Here is a 16,590-nt window from a genome sequence, read left to right on the forward strand (position 1 = left end):
GTGATAATGATGTGTCAATGTAGCTTCATCAAATGTAACAAATGCACCACTCTGGTGGGGATTTTGATAATGAGGGAAGCTGTGCATGTGTGTGGGCATGGATATATAGGAAATCTCTGCACCTTCTCTCAATTTTGCTGTGGACCTAAAACCTCTCTTTCAAAAGTCTTTTAAAAAGCATTCAGAGGAGCATAAAGATACATGAGGAGCAGAGTTGCTCTCAGGTCACCAAGGAGAGACTCGATACATGGCAAAAATTGCAGTGAGGTATTTGGTTAATAGGAAGAATATTTTAAATTCAGATTATTTAAACAGGAAGATGATATATGTTGGTTTAAATACAGGATACTCATGTCCCTCTTGCCCATTATTCTTCATTCTCAGCCAAACAATGCCTTTGGTTCATACTTGGAGTTAGTAATATTGAAAGACCTTCTCTGGAGAACTCAAAGTCCCTTCCCAAAGAAAAGTGAACTCCATATACCGCCATTTGTATGTCATCCTGAAAAGTAGTCAACTTCCCGTGTGGTTCATTTGAAAGTGAAGTGTGCTAATCAAATCCCTCTAGCTCACTCAGATGTTCTAATGACTTTGACATTGCCTCACTTATATCTAAAAATCAACACTTAATTTCGGAAAGCCTTCAGCATGAAAAAGAAAGCTCAATATAGACAAAAAGAAAAAAAGAAAACAGTGGAAACAGATATTGAAAGGAACAAAATAAAATTTAAAACAATTCTAATTAATGCCTTGGAGAGATATCAGAAGACAACATGTGCATAAAACAAGAGTTGGATATTATTTAAAAAGTCAAACATCAAATAAGAGCTTTTAGTAGTAAAAACAAATATATAATAGCTTCTCAATTTTTAATTAGAAAATAAAAAATTTTAGAAGATTAAAGCTCAGGAAATATCTTCCCAAAATAAAACAAAAACTAAACCCACACACAAACAAGAAATGGAAAGTAGGAAATAAAATATAACTAACAAAGAATCCATCTAGGCGATCCAATACCTAATTGAACAGGATTCAGGAAAATGAAACAGGGCAAAACAACAAACCAAAACTAAAAAATGGGGAGGAAATTTTCAATGAAATAATACAAGAAAATTAAAAGAAATGTCTTTGTATTAAAAGGGAACACTGAATACACAGTACAAGGAGAAACCCACATCAAAATATGTAATTATATTTTAAAGTATTACGGATGATAAGTATAACCTATAAATTTCTAGAGAAAAGGAAAAATTTACGCAAAGTAAAAGAATCAGAATGGCGGCCAGGCGTGGTGGCTCATGCCTTTAATCCCAGCACTTTGGGAGCCCAAGGCGGGCAGATAAAGGTCAGGAGTTCGAGACCAGTCTGGCCAATATGATGAAACCCCATCTCTACTAAATGATAGTGGGCGCCTGTAGTCCCAGCTACTCAGGAGGCTGAGGCAGGAGAATTGCCTGAACCCGGGAGGCAGGGGTTGCAGGCAGCCAAGATCACACTACTCCAGCCTGGGTGACAGAGCAAGACTCCGTCTCAAAAAAAAAAAAAACGAATTAGAATGGCACCAGACTTCTTAATAGCAACACTGAGTTTCAGAGAATAACAGAGCAATGCCTTCAAAATTCTAAAAGATACTTTCAACTTCTCTGTTGCCCACTGCGTATATTACATGAAAGAGTCGAATAAAGACATTTTCAGACATGCAAGGCTCAGATAATTTACTTCTCTGGCACCTTTTCCTGCAAACCTATTAGAAGAGAAAAACATGGGATCTGGAAGTGCTGGCCTGACCTAGGAGAGCTATAAACCAAAGTTATGGGATCTCAGCCTTGCAATAGGTGTATTAACCCAAACTGCTCACGCTAGATGGAGAGGGCATAAAGCAGTAGGAACCAGGTCTTCATGAAAAAAGAGGGCTTGATAGAATATTTGATGAAAGGCAGTTAGAGGAAAAATTAGATGCAGATAACAAAGCTTATGGGATATTTACAAGGAATTAAGTGCATAGATATAGCCAATTGGGCAATCAAGAAAGAAACTCTGGGGGCTTCAGGAGTAGTGATAAAAGGAAATAAAATCATATAATATGATCTGACTATGAAGTAAACATGAATATATTCATATAATATAAACACTAATTACTGATTAAATGAAAAACAGTGATATGAATATAGAAAGAGTTGGAGTGTGAGATAATAAGGATTTTATACCTATATCTATTATAACAGGAAGTTAAGAGATGTTTAAAGTTATAAATCATTACATACTTGTATTTATAGTATCAGAGAAAATCAGTTAATAGTGTCTGCGTCTGGAGGGTTTTAGCCTTGGGAGAGGTGAACCAGTGGTTGCTGACTTTCATCTATACTTTATACAACTATTTGATTTTTTAAAAAATGTATATATTACTTTGATAATAAAAAATCAAATTAAGAAAATATGCTTAGATCAAAATCTTTAATCTTTATGTATCTATTGAATACTTCTTTTCTGCCTAAACACACTCACTCCTAAGCAAAAAGAAGAAAGCCAGAGGCATCATACTACCTGACTTCAAGCAATACTATAAGGCTACAGTAATCAAAATAGCATGGTACTGGTATAAACACAAACACACAGACTGATGGAACAGCATAGAAAACTTAGAAATAGAATCACACACCTACAACCATTCAATCTTTGACAAAGCCAGCAAAAACCAGCAATGAGGAAAGCCCTCCCTATTCAATAAATGGTACTAGGACAACCGGCTAACCAGATGCAGAAGAATGAAACTAGATCCTTACCTTTTACCATATACAAAAATTGACTGAAGATGAATTGAAGATTTAAATATAAGACCTCAAGCATAGAAATCCTAGAAGAAAACTTAAGAACTACCCCTCTTGAAACTGGCCCTGGCAAGAAATTTTTGGCTAAGTCCTCAAAAGCAATTGTAACAAAAAACAGAAATTGACAAATGGGATCTAATTAAGCTAAAGAGCTTCTGCACAATAAAAGAAACAATCAACAGAGTAAATAGACAACCTACAGAATGAAAGAAAATATTCACTAACTATGCATCTGGCAAAGGTCTAATATCCAGAATCTACAAGGAACATAAATCAAAAAGCAAAAACCAAATAATCCCATTAAAAAATGGGCAAAGGACATGAACAGACACTTTTCAAAGAAAGACATACAAGCAGCCACCAAACATAAAAAATGCTCATGATCACTAATCATCAGAGAAATACAAATCAAAACATAATGAGATACCAGTCAGAATGGCTATTATTAAAAAGTCAAAAAACAACAGATGCTGGTGAGGTTGTGAAGAAAAGGGAACATTAATACATTGTTGGGAATGTAAAATAGTTCAGCCACTTTGGAAAGCAGTTTGACGATTTCTCTAAGAACTTACCACAAAGTACCATTGGACCCAGCAATCCTACTGCTGGGTATATTCCCAGAGGAAGGTAGATCATTATAGCAAAAAGATACATGCATTTATATGTTCATCACCATGCTATTCACAATAGCAAAAAAGATGGACTCAACATAGGTGCCTGTTAATGGTGGATTGAATAAGGAAAATGTGATCTATGTAGCTATAAAAAAGAATGAAATCATGTCTTTTGCAGAAACATGGATAGAGCTGGAGGCTATAATCCTAAACAAATTAACACAAAAGCAAAAAACCAAAATAGCTCACGTTCTCACTTACAAATGGAAGCTAAACATTGAGCAAACATGGACATAAACACGGGAATAGTGGACACTGAACTGCTGAGGGGAGGGAAGGAGGGGGCATGGTTGAAATATGGCAATAGTTGAAAAACTACCTATTGAATACTGTACTCACTACATGGTGCAATACACCTATGTAACAAACCTGCACACGTGTCTCTGTATCTAAAATAAAATTTGAAATTAAAAAAATAAAAATAAATAAATAAAAATAAACTCTATGAGAGAATTGCATAAGTAATATGCAAATACTATGCCATTTTATACAAGAAATGTGAGCATCCATGGATTTTTGTATGGGGGAATGGGAGGGACGCAGTGGAGAGTCCCACAACCAATACCCCATGGATCCTGAGAGATGACTGTACTTTAAGAGATTCTAATGCAAACATATTTTGAAGTCTTCTCGTTTCATTCAGCCCAACCTCTCCCCTCGGTCTCCATGACATTATCTTTTTCTAGATCTTTCTATACCCTAAATATATTTTGCAGTTCCTATTTATCTGCTGAATCCTGAGGTGGTGATAAGTCACCACTCCTCAATTCTCATTTTACATATTCTCCCTAGGTAATTCATTTTACACATTTTCCCTGGATGAATCTCAAATCTACATCTTGAGTGAAGACCCCTACCCTGAGCTACAGATTATTATTTTCAATTGCCTAAAGGGTATCTTCACTTTTGTCCTTGTATTGGTCCTTCTACCTCAAATACCTAGAATAAAAAATCATAATCTCCATCTACTCTTCTCCCTTCCTTTCCTAAGCAGAAATTTCAGAACCATTCTATCTCTTTTCTTGCTCAATAAATTCAATTGGTGGTCAAGTTCCTATGGATTCCATATTCAAATCAACATTTTAGTAAGTACCTTCCTTCTGTCCCCACTGCACCATCCATGTAACAGACTTTTCATTGCTGCAGTCTAGCTCAGCTTGTTGGCCTAAGCTAGTTCTCTCTCTCTTGCAGTGCATCCATTACGGGGTGTCTTTAGAAATAAAGATACGAACATTCGTTCAACTGCCTATAGTTGTATGTAGTTCACAGAATAATGTATAGTTTCCATTATGAGACACCGAAAGTCTTTCAAAACTTGCCTGCTGCCTCTTTTATTACCCTACACTTAGTTACTTCTTTGGTGTGCTGTACTACTTGCTACTTCCAAACATATAAAACACTTTCACATGCCCGTGTCTTTCTTCATGCCTTTGGCCCCAAATCCTTTTTATTCCCTTTTTCTCAGGGTATCAATAGACTGGGATTCCAATCCCAGCTTTGCTTTTCATGAATTGTGTATTTTGAAAAAGGTAATTAACATCTCATTCCATTTCCTACGTTGCCTGTAAAATTGCTTTCTCCCACAGTCATAATGAGCATTCAATAGAGAATACACTGAGTTTAGCACTGCTCCTGAAAATAACTGCTTGCCTTGAATATTTACGTATTTTGTAAATGTACATGCATATACTTTTAAGATTCATTCACATCATAAAATAAGCCCCGCAATCATTCACATCGGCTAGATTCATGTTCTACCATGTACTAGCTTTGGATTCTTGGCCAAACCACTTTACCTCTCTGAGTTCCCATTTCTTTATTTTATGAATCATGTCTATTATGAGAATTCAATTAGATAATGAATGTGAAGCAGGAGTTCCATAAATGGCAACTATTGTGATTATTAATGTGCCTTCTGCCATATATTTTACTAGGACTTGATTTTCTTTTTCTTGCCTTCTTTTTTCAAGATGAAGTCTCACTCTCGTTGCCCAGGCTGGAGTGCAGTGGTGGGATCTCGGCTCACTGCAGTCTCCACCTTATGGGTTCAAGTGATTCTCCTGCCTCAGTCTCCCAGATAGCTGGGATTACAGGCGCCCGCCACCTTGCCTGGCTAATTTTTGAACTTTTAGTAGAGGCGGGGTTTTGCCATGTTGGCCAGGTTGGTCTCAAACACCTGACCTCAGGTGATACACCTGCCTCAGCCTCCCAAAGTGCTGGGATTACAGGCGTGAGCCACTGCACCCGGCCAGGACTCGATTTTCAAGCTCCTTGAGAACAAAGGCTGTTACATTTGTCTTTGTGCCCCCAGCTTCATGCTTGATAAATAGCTTTTTATATATTCATAAACATCAGAGAGAAATTAATGCCTATTTTATAATTTGTCATCAGATTTTCCACTGAATTTTCTTCTGTGTGGCTTAATATGAAAACTAAAAATTAAATTTAATACATTCATATTTAGTAGAATCATGACTAACACTATCTCCCTTTTTCCATTTTGTGTTTTATTACTATTATTTTTAAAAAATGCATCACTAATTAAAGGTTAAATTGTCCAAGTCTTGGAAATTGAAGGATATAATAAGAAATCTTTTCTTTTCCAATTTTTAGTTTTTGTGGGTACATAGTAGGTATATACATTTATGGGTTACATGAGATATTTTGATACAGGCTTGCAATGTGTAATAATTACATCAGAGTAAGAAGGGGTATCCATCACCTCAAGCATTTATCCTTCATGTTAGAAACAATCCAAATCTTGTAGTTATTTTAGTTATACTCTTTTTGTTATTTTTAAATGTATAATTAAATTTTTGACTGTAGTTACCTTTTTGTACCAGCAAATACTGGGTTTTATTCATTCATTCCAACTATATTTTGTACCCTTTAGCCATCCCCACTTCCCCTCAATCCTCCCCGACCCATCCCAGCTTCTGGTAACCATCCTTCTACTCCCTATCTGCTTGAGTTCATTTGTTGTAATTTTTAGCTCCCACAAATAAGTGAGAATATGTGATGTTTGTATTTCACTTAACATAATGACTTCTAGTTCCATCCATGTTGTTGCAAATGACTGGATCTCATTCTTCTTTTTTAATGGCTAAATAATACTCCATTGTGTATACGTATCCCATTTTCTTTATCCATTCACCTGGATAAATGGACACTTAGGTTGCTTCCAAATCTTGGCTATTGTGAATATTACTGCAATAAATTGTCAATATAGTGATTTCTTTTTGGTGAGTATATACCTAGGATCAGGAATGCTGGATTGTATGGTAGCTCTTTTTTTTTTTTTTTTTTTTTTTTTGAGGAAATGTTTTATATTTTAAAACAAAGGGCTGAAATTGGGATACTTTCCTCAATCAGACAAAATAGCAATACTTCAAAAGTAAAAAGCTGAAAGCTAAATGAGACTGTTTCCAAAATATTCACTAAAGGTGCAGCAGACTAGGGAAAATCCTCCTTTATTTCTTATTACCTTAAATATCAAGAAAAGCTTTATTAAAGGATAGAAGCCACACCACACCAGGGGTTGTGAGTGGGTGTGGGGAGAGCCCAGGGAGGCAAGAGGTTTAAAATAATTCCTTGCCTTGGTGACGCTGGAGAGAGAAAGAGCGTGTGTAGGGGGTCGGGGGGCGGGTGGGGGTCACCTCTATGTATCTCTCTGTGACAATGTGTAGGGGGTTCAACTTCTCTCTGTTCTTGCTTCTTCAAGCCTAGAATTAAATTCTTCATGGGGATGGGAGAGAGTCACTTTTTAATATTGGGACCAATTTAATGTTGTAAACATAGAAACCATGACGCAAATAGGAAAAAGTTGAAAGAAATTAGATTTAATTGTTAATTAGGTTCCATTGAGTAAGAACACTGTAACGGAAAGTCCTTGACATCAGAAAATGCTTAGTTCCTAGAACATAGCAGACCTTTAATAATTCCTGAATTTGTAATCACTCAACTAGATTGAGATTTATCTGCAGTCATCCATGGAAGAGGAGAAAAAGTTTCATGCTTAAACAATTACTATAGAAACAACGTAGCAGGGAACAGGTTTTAATATATTTAAACAACAAGTACCAATAACTATTATGCTAAAATATTATTTTAAAATTTATAATAGTTAATACAGGATAAAGTCTTAAACTTTTAAAATACTTTTGAAGTATATTAAAAAACTAAACAGTTAACAAAAAGCTAAACATTTAAATTTTTAGCGTTGGGAGGTTTTCCAGAGGGTAATTAATCCAATATATCCAGTAAGATATTCCAGTTTAATCAGCTCTCATTGCTCAGCCACATGCACACATTATAATTTTTTCATAAAACATAAAAGTAGTCTGGCATCGAAGCATACTGACACTCACTGTCTTTGGTATACTGCACCTGTGTTTTCCTTAAATAAGACGTCTGCTCTGCAGCTCTACAGTGGAAAGAGGGTGACTTAGAAGCAGAATACTTAAGTGCAAGTTCAAGTTTGATCCTCAAATTATCCTATGACCCTGAGCAAGCCACTGTATTTCTGTTGTCTTATCAGCAAATAAGAAAATGCCCACCTTAACATCCTCATGAGGTGCTTGCGAGGATTAAACAGAATACAGCATGGGCAAGGCCTTTTGGAAAAACACAAAAATGCAACATCTATCTAAAGCATACTAAAATGTTCGGTAAGAGAGCTAAGCCTCTCTTGGACCACAGGCTGCCTGACTGCTTCTCCAGAGACAAATAAAATGAACAGTTTCTTATATTTTCTTCCAGAAGCATTCCAAATACGCAGGTGTGCTTTTACTCAAACAGGCATGCTGAATAAGCACTGTAATGGGTCTCGTTACTGCCTTCACTTAATCACATATCCTAGAGCTCCATTCTCATTGGTACACAGAGTTATGCCTCTTTCTTTTGTAAAATCAGCTTCATGGTATTCTATTCCAGGGTTTTGCTAAATCTTTAAGCAGTCCCCACTCATGGATATTTTAGAATTCTTAAGAGTCTTTTGATGGCTGGGTGCAGTGGCTCATGCTTGTAACCCTAGCACTTTGGGAGGCCAAGACGGGTGGATCACTTGAGGTCAGGAGTTTGAGACCATCCTGGCCAATATGGTGGAACCCCATCTCTACTAAAAATAAAAAATTAACCGTGCATGGTGGCAGGTGGCTGTAATCCCAGCTACTTGGGAGGCTGAGGTAGGAGAATTACTTGAACCCAGGAGACAGAGGCTGCAGTGAACTGAGATTGTGCCACTACACTCCAGCCTGGGCGACAGAGTAAGACTCCGTCTCAGAAAAGAAAAGAAAAAAAAAAAGCCTTTTGCTTCCACAAATTGTGATGCCATCACTATCTCTCTGTATAAGTCTAGTCTTTTGTAGCACTGATTTTTTTGAACACCAAGAAAACTAAAACAATATTATTCTTTCCTTTGCTGAATTCTGTATAAGGCTGGCATATCTTAGACTCTAGGGGCACAGAGTTTTAATGTTAAATGTATGCTTTTAATAAGATCATTTCTATTAGATCAAAGAACTGCAACAAGACCTTGAAGACAGTGTTGTACTTTCACATGCAAGAATAAAAAATCAAAAAGCAAGGTATCCCTCAGTCTTCACCGTTTTTTATAAAACAATAACAACAAACACCTGCAGAGGGTTCTCTAGGTCATTAGGCATTTCACAAACATTATCTTTTTAGTGTGCCCCATTTAGTGCTTAATAGCATCACAAATTCATAAAATCTTAGAACTAGAAGGGACCTTAAAGTTTTGCTATTTTAATCACTTTTCCCACATACAAATAATTGCTAAGACTATTCTTAATATCAAAAAGAGTGGATCAAAGAGAATATCAACAAGTTGGATCAAAGGGATAACACATTTACAACTAAGCTTACATAACAGGAAGTTACGGACAAAACAGCAATGTTGTCAGCAAGCAGGCAGAATAAATGGAGCCAATGGATCTAAACCCTGGACCAACCTGTAGGAGCTGGTGAGCTCGTAATCTAGAATCGCTTTTGTTGTTATCACACCACTTAGTGCATCAATCTGGAATGCTTCTTCTTGGTTGCCAGAGAGAATAGAATACTCAATCAGGCCATTCAAACCGCTGTCCAGGTCGGTAGCAAAAACCTGTGAGGAACCAACTGTTTCGTTAGACAAGCTTTATTCTGCAATATGGGTTCATTCTGTTTTTCAGAGACATGCATTAAGAAAGAATCACAACTTGTCAAACATATTTTAAAATCAATGATTAAATCAAATACCAACAAAAAACTGAAGCTTACATTTAACTTTATGATAAACTGAGTGACGGAGAAATTCTTCATCCAAAGAATTTCCAAATAGCTCTCAGTAGACATGGTACATGTTTTTGAGGTATAATTTTGTGCAATGGTGTCCCTTCACCCAAGATTCAAATTTCAGGGAGAGAACGTCTGTGTGACTGAGAGAGGCGAGGCAGTTCACACCTTTGGCAGGGTGGGAGTGGGAGGCAGGTCAATATCTTGATGACAACCCCACCAGGACTGCATTGACAGAGGGTCAGACCCTCAAAGGAAGTTTGTGGGGCTGTAACCAAAGGAGGGCATTGAGCAGTGTGGGGGCGAAAACCCGGAAGCAACCACCACAATTGGTATGAGCTCCAGAGCCTCCTCCATTTCTAATTTTCTAAACAGGACACAGAAGAATGGTAGTGCTAGCTTCCTGGGAACTCAATGATTGAAAAATGGGAAGAACAAAATTCATTCTATCTGTCCCTGACTCGGCCTTCTACAAGTCTGCCATAGTTTGAAGCGCGGTGGGTCAGGCTCTCTCTCATTCAGTGTACCTGGGCTTTATATGGGTCTTTGCCTTCACTTATTTCACACTGAACAATTCAGCTCCATCCCAGCTAGCATGTGGGACAGAGAAGTGAAATGCTGCAGGGCCCCAGTGTGGGGATCCTCTTGTGACAAGGTGGCATTGGAGGCATCTGCCATCTCCACTGATCAGCCTCACTGGGCAGGGATGATAAAGACTGGAAAAGTGAATGTCTTCACTTTCTTCTGAAACATCTCAGTCATGGCTGAAACCAGGGTAAAGACACAGCACATCTGGAACAGGCTGGTGACTAGAGCAATCAGGCTGCTATAATACAAAATACATCTGCAGTCATAGCCTAGGGGATCCCAGATATTCTGGATGGGGTGTAGGGGCACAGAGCTAAAACTCCAAGGCAGCTGAGACTCTATTGGTCTTGTTTTCACCAACAGCAGGGATATGTGCATCAGAAACTGGAATTGAAGTAAAAGAAAGGCTTTTTTTTTTTTTTTTTGAGACTGAGTTTTGCTCTTATTGCCCAGGCTGGGGTGCAGTGGCGCGATCTCAGCTCACTGCAACCTCTGCCTCCCAGGTTCAAGCAATTCTCCTGCCTCAGCCTCCCAAGTAGCTGGGACTACAGGTGCCCGCCACCACACCAGGCTAGTTTTTGTATTTTTAGTAGTGATGGTGTTTCACCATGTTGGTCAGACTGGTCTCGAACTACTGACCTTAGGTGATCCACCTGCCCCGGCCTCCCAAAGTGCTGGGATTACAGTTGTGAGCCACTGCGGGGTCTTTTTATATAATGAGCTCTTTACTGCACAGTAAAGAGCTGTTGCAGGTTTTGTCCAGAAAATATGCTAGCACGCCATGTAAACGCCTTACCCCACCTAGCCCAAAGAAAAAGCGGTGTAATAAGCATGAAGTGCTGACCACAGCCATGACATTCCAGAGGCCAAACGGAATGGCCATCGCTGTGGTTAACTTTGCCTGGAAGTTGGATTTACACTGATTTCCTCTGCAGCCATAGGAGGTTGGAGAGCTCCTAATGCCCAGCTTCATGACTACAAAACTTCAATTCAGTAGTGAAGGGAAAGCTGAAACAAGCACTTGTCCTGAAGCAGGAGGAGAAAGTATCAAGGATAGGTGGGTTTTACAGCATGAACAAAACTGCCCTGAGAATGGATGCTTCTCCAGGACTTGGGACCTTTTCCTGAGATAGGGCTAGTCCTGAAAGCAGATCCATCCACATGCCTGTTCACCCTCGAAGATTCAATGAAAATATCATTATTCTGTGAAATTCTTACACTTTTCCTCCAGGAGGAGGCTGTGTCTCCTCTCTTCACTCATTACACTAAATGCATACTTCTATTGTATTAATAAATGCATATTTCTAGTGCTCAACAGTGCTCCCAGAGAAAGCAGATGTCAGTAACTGAGTACTGAATAAATAAAGAGGAAGAGACAGTGCAAGAATATCAGATTTTCTTTAACCTAAGGTTTCACCCCATCTATAAAATGTACATGCCCTGGAAAGACTGTTGGACCACAGAGCTTAGAAATTTTGATGTACATTGATTTGTAATAATTCTCTCTCTCTCTCTCTCCCCCCCACCCTCTCTCTCTCTCTCTCGTTCTCTCTCTCTCTCTCTCTCACACACACACACACAAATATGTTTCTGTTACCTGTATGACACGAGCATTGTAGAATTCGCCTTCAGACACTGATGCTTGGTAAACACTTTGTTCAAAGCATGGTGAATTATCATTCTCATCCTGTATCAAGACTGCTACTTTGCAATAGGCTCTATGTCCGCTACTTTCAGCTAAAACGATGAGTTGTACCTCATTTCTGACTTCAAAATCAAGAAACTTGGGTTCTTTCACAGTGAGTTGTCCTATTTTTATTACCAAGGAGGAAAAAAAAAAGAAAATGATATTGTAGTTATTCTTTTATTTTTATTTTATTTATTTGTTTATTTTTGAGACAGAGTCTCTCACTGTTGCCCAGGCCGGAGTGCAGTGGCAAGATCTCGACTCACTGCAACCTCCGCCTCCTGGGTTCAAGTGATTCTCCTGCCTCAGCCTCCTGAATAGTTGGAGTTTCAGGCACCCGCCACCACGCCCAGCTAATTTTTTGTATTTTTAGTAGAAATGGGGTTTCACCATGTTGGCCAGTCTGGTCTCAAACTCCTGACCTCGTGATTCAGCCACCTTGGCCTCTGAAAGTGCTGAGATTATAGGCGTGAGCCATAGCACCTGGCTATAGTTATTCTTAAAATGACCCAAAGCATCGTTGCCTCGTGTGCTCACAGCTCACCTGTCCCGCAAAAGCCTCCCATTGCCGGGCCTCCTTTCCCCACCAACCAGGGTCATTGTGAAAAGATTTGGGATCTTGCAGATGTTTGCAGGTTCAAATATGTAGAGGGAAAGAAACTAGGAAATACCAAGACCTGGGAGCTATCTCTCTCCATATTTCCCCCCTGGTCATGTCTGGTAAGTCTATCTTGCAAATATATCTTCACTCCAGTCTCACTACTGCTGCCCTCCTTCAAGCCACCAGCACTTCCCACCTTGTCCCCTGCATTTGCCACAAAACTGGTCTCTCCCCAATCCAGTTTTCATTCTGAATTTAATAAAAAAAAGACACTGTCATTGTTCTGCATGAAACCCTTCCATGATCATAATCTGCATCTGCTCCTTGAATACTTATTAAAGAGTCATCATGCATACGGTTCCATCAGCCTGGAATGGCTCCCACAGCTATCCTTCCTCAGGGATTTTTCCACATCACCATCCCTGTACCATTAGCCTCCCAAAAGTCTCTTACAAAGCCTCTGCATTTTCCGGCAGCTGCATCATCACTTTGTTCACCTTCACCTGTCTTTGTCTTATTACTGCTCTTGTTTATAAGCTCCATACACCACCTCTTACGCACCATCATCTCTCCAATGTCTAGCTCAGGGTCTGGCCTCCCGAAGGCACACAGTAATACTTTTATGTCCTCATATAAAAGGCAGATCCAGGTTAGGGAAGCAGATTTTTGAGGGTGATGCCATGCTCTAGTTTCCCCCACCCCTGGCAAATTAAGAAACTTAGTCCTTTAACGTAATTTCCATGTCTAGTTTTTACTGTTTTGTCCTCGACTTTACAACAAAATTTCCGACTCAATGTATTATTTTTATTTACTTGGCTTTCACTGTCAGCAAGTCCATCAGATGGAGAGTTGCTGAATGAACACTAATTTGGAGTTAGAGAAACCTGAAACCAGGCATAAATCCCAGGCCTAGAAATTTAACTTAGGTCAATTACCTGGCTGCACCACCTCCTAACTTTGTGACTTGGGTAAGTTATGCGGTTGACGTAAAGCTGAGTCTCCTTTTCTGTAAAATGGGATGTTAACAATGACTTCGCAGAGTGGCTGTGAGGAGCAAGTGACATAATGCATATTTGGAATGTCTCTTTGTAGTAACAGGTAGAGTCCATGATGTACTACCCATGTTTGTCTGCCCCTCATCATCACATATGGATTTAATATCTCTGTGAACTCGGAATTTAGAAAGAGAACATTTAACAGCCATAAACTACTAGAAGTTTGATCCTCTGGTGGAAGAATCTGTACTGTTTCCAGAACTATGGCCTGGGAGTTGCAGTTTTTATTGCTCTATCTGAATCAGCTTCCCCAGATAACCTAGTCCAAGAAGCTTTAGGTCATCTGGTACCTACTTGAATTCTAGTGGGAGGCATATCCTGTTCAGATATTCTATCTTTGTTATTGGGTGCTTTGGGGGAGATTTTGTAGTCTATATTGTGTTAGGAAAAAAACCAATATATTATATATTAACTCACTATACTACCAAATTTAAAATTTCGTAAGCTCAGTATCATCTTTTTGACATCAAATTTAGTTACCAGTTTAGTACTAGAACCAAATTACTTCACAAACCACAGTCTGTCATGACCAACACCCCTGGCAGAAAATTTAGAGTAGCTCTAACTTTGGACAGCTGGAGAATAATTAAGATGCCTTTGATATGCTGGTGATGAAACTAGGTGGGCTTCAGAAACCTCCCTGAAACAAAGGCTGATTCCCACACCCCAAGATGTTACCGGAGCTGGAGTCTGAGGTGGGTCCACAGCTCTCACCCAGATCTCTTGTCTCCACCAAACAGAGCACTTGCCTGGCTATCATGTTCTGTTACTGTTTGTAAAGGAAAAATAGAATAGAAATGCAACACTAAATTGCCCATGTCACTGAGGAGAAAGTATGCCAATTATAGTGCAGATCAAAGTAGATTTTTAATAAAAGGCTTGTGTTTAGGCTTTGATAATTGGAATTTTGCACTTGGAATGGATCGACAGTTCTAATGCTTTCCTTGCATGGTTTTTATTTTTGGGGGTAATAACTGGCATGTGCTGTGAAAGTCGTGCAAGTAGAAAAGACAATAACCAGTCTGTGGGATGATTCAAGGCTGGCTCACCTACTAGATCCACATTTTTCCTTGGATAATGCATGTGTAGTTTTTGCAAAGGCATCAAGCATGTACTGTCATCAGTGAGATGAAAGTACTACCGGGCTCTGTCTAATGGTATAAGTGGAAACTAACACCTTCCTTAGAGTAAGAAGCCTCACAAATGCTAACTTCATGTTCTTGCTTATATGTTGATGTGCCACTTATGTAATAACTTGAGAAAAAAACTGTAGTAACATTTCTCTTCTAAAAAAATACATACATTGTATAGCTTTTGGCAAAGTTATGAAATACACATCCAAATGAGATTAAGATTCATCAAATGCTACATGCTTGATAACATAATCAGGTTATTTCCATCAATTATATACTGTGTACATGCATTTGTGCAAACCAAAGCAGAATGTGATATTTATGTTATTCAGTAGCTTTCAGACCCTTTCCTACTTAAACAATGTCTTTGAAACATTGAAAGTTTGATCAGTTTTGTTTTGCACCACTCTAATAAATACTAAAACGAATGCTGCCATCCGTTATTTACATGCAAAACCTTAGTCAAGCTCTAAAATTGCTGCTGGTTTAGACAGTGAGAAATACATGTTTTTATGCTAAAGTGGCATGAAGTTTAAATACAGAGTCAATTTGGTTTGTGACTATGGAACAGAGGATAAACTGGCACAAATTGACAGAAAACAGTTCTCATCAGAGATCTGTCTAATGACAACTTATTAAACTAATTACTAATAAAATGGTTTTCTCACACTTTTATTCTTGTTACTATAATCTTAGAGATAAATATTATTGATTTGTTATACGTATTAGTCTCACATTTTAAGTGGTGTATGTTTAAAATACATACATTCAGAAAATCTATACAATTAGATACAATTTTAATGGTAATTTGTCAAAGGTAGCACAAAAGATGCATTTAATATAATAATTAAAGTTTTAAAAAAGCTTTCTTGACAGCAGTATGGTAAACTATACACTTAACCGATCTTCATGATAAAAATAACTAAAATGCATGATAAATTATATATATAATACACATATTTGTATAGATATGTATGTGTATGTATTACAATGCATTATTGAGTTGGTACAGTTGTAAGAATTCCACAGAGGACAAAACAGAAATGAAGACAGGGATCCTGAGAGGTTAGCAAGTAATTACAGCTCAGTTTTGTTCCAAAGATTTCTACCACAACCTTCTATCTTACTATTCATTTCTGATAGTTGCATGGAGTGTGGAAAATAACGTGAGAATTCACAAAAGGTGAAGAGGCTAATAGGGAAAACCAGCATAAAGTTGGACACCTAAAGGCTACATATATTCCAAATCAGTGGCCATTATTGGGGAAAAAAAAAAAGAAAACTGAAACTGAAGCAGAATTAGCAATGTGAACATAACTGAAATTTGCTGAAGTGTTTCAAATTGTGTAGATATTAAAGAACAAAATCATGAATACAATCCTCAGATGGAATGCATCATCAAAGTCACCCATATGATCACAGAAGGATTACAATCTGCAGCAACAGTGATGAGTTAAAAAGAAAGAGACTACAACTTCTAATTACAATGTTCTTCCAAAAGGTATTGGCCAAAAATCCACCAGAAACTTGACTCCTTTTTTTAACCTTGGTGTTGATTGAAAGGGAGAAAAAAACCTTATGTATTAGTTTAAGCCGAATTTATGGTAGCTACACTATCATAGTTATACATATTTAAAACTCTTAGAAATTAAATTTAAACTAGCTTCTCCCTGATGATTCTCCAGGTGAATTGCAGAAAAGAAAGCAAATCCTCTTTTATGGGCATAAATTCA

General features: G+C 38.1%; 1 protein-coding gene across 1 annotated transcript in view; it reads right to left on the reverse strand.

Moving 5' to 3' along the window:
• DCHS2 (dachsous cadherin-related 2) overlaps positions 1 to 16,590 on the reverse strand; it is a 272,591-nt gene that overhangs the window by 18,246 nt on the left and 237,755 nt on the right. Inside the window, 2 exon segments of the mRNA XM_073017685.1 lie at positions 9,472 to 9,623; positions 11,979 to 12,190. Of these exon segments, the coding sequence (XP_072873786.1) occupies positions 9,472 to 9,623; positions 11,979 to 12,190 (364 nt within the window).

The sequence above is a fragment of the Chlorocebus sabaeus genome, chromosome 7 (genome assembly GCF_047675955.1).
Source record: "Chlorocebus sabaeus isolate Y175 chromosome 7, mChlSab1.0.hap1, whole genome shotgun sequence".
NCBI classification, from domain to species: domain Eukaryota; kingdom Metazoa; phylum Chordata; class Mammalia; order Primates; family Cercopithecidae; genus Chlorocebus; species Chlorocebus sabaeus.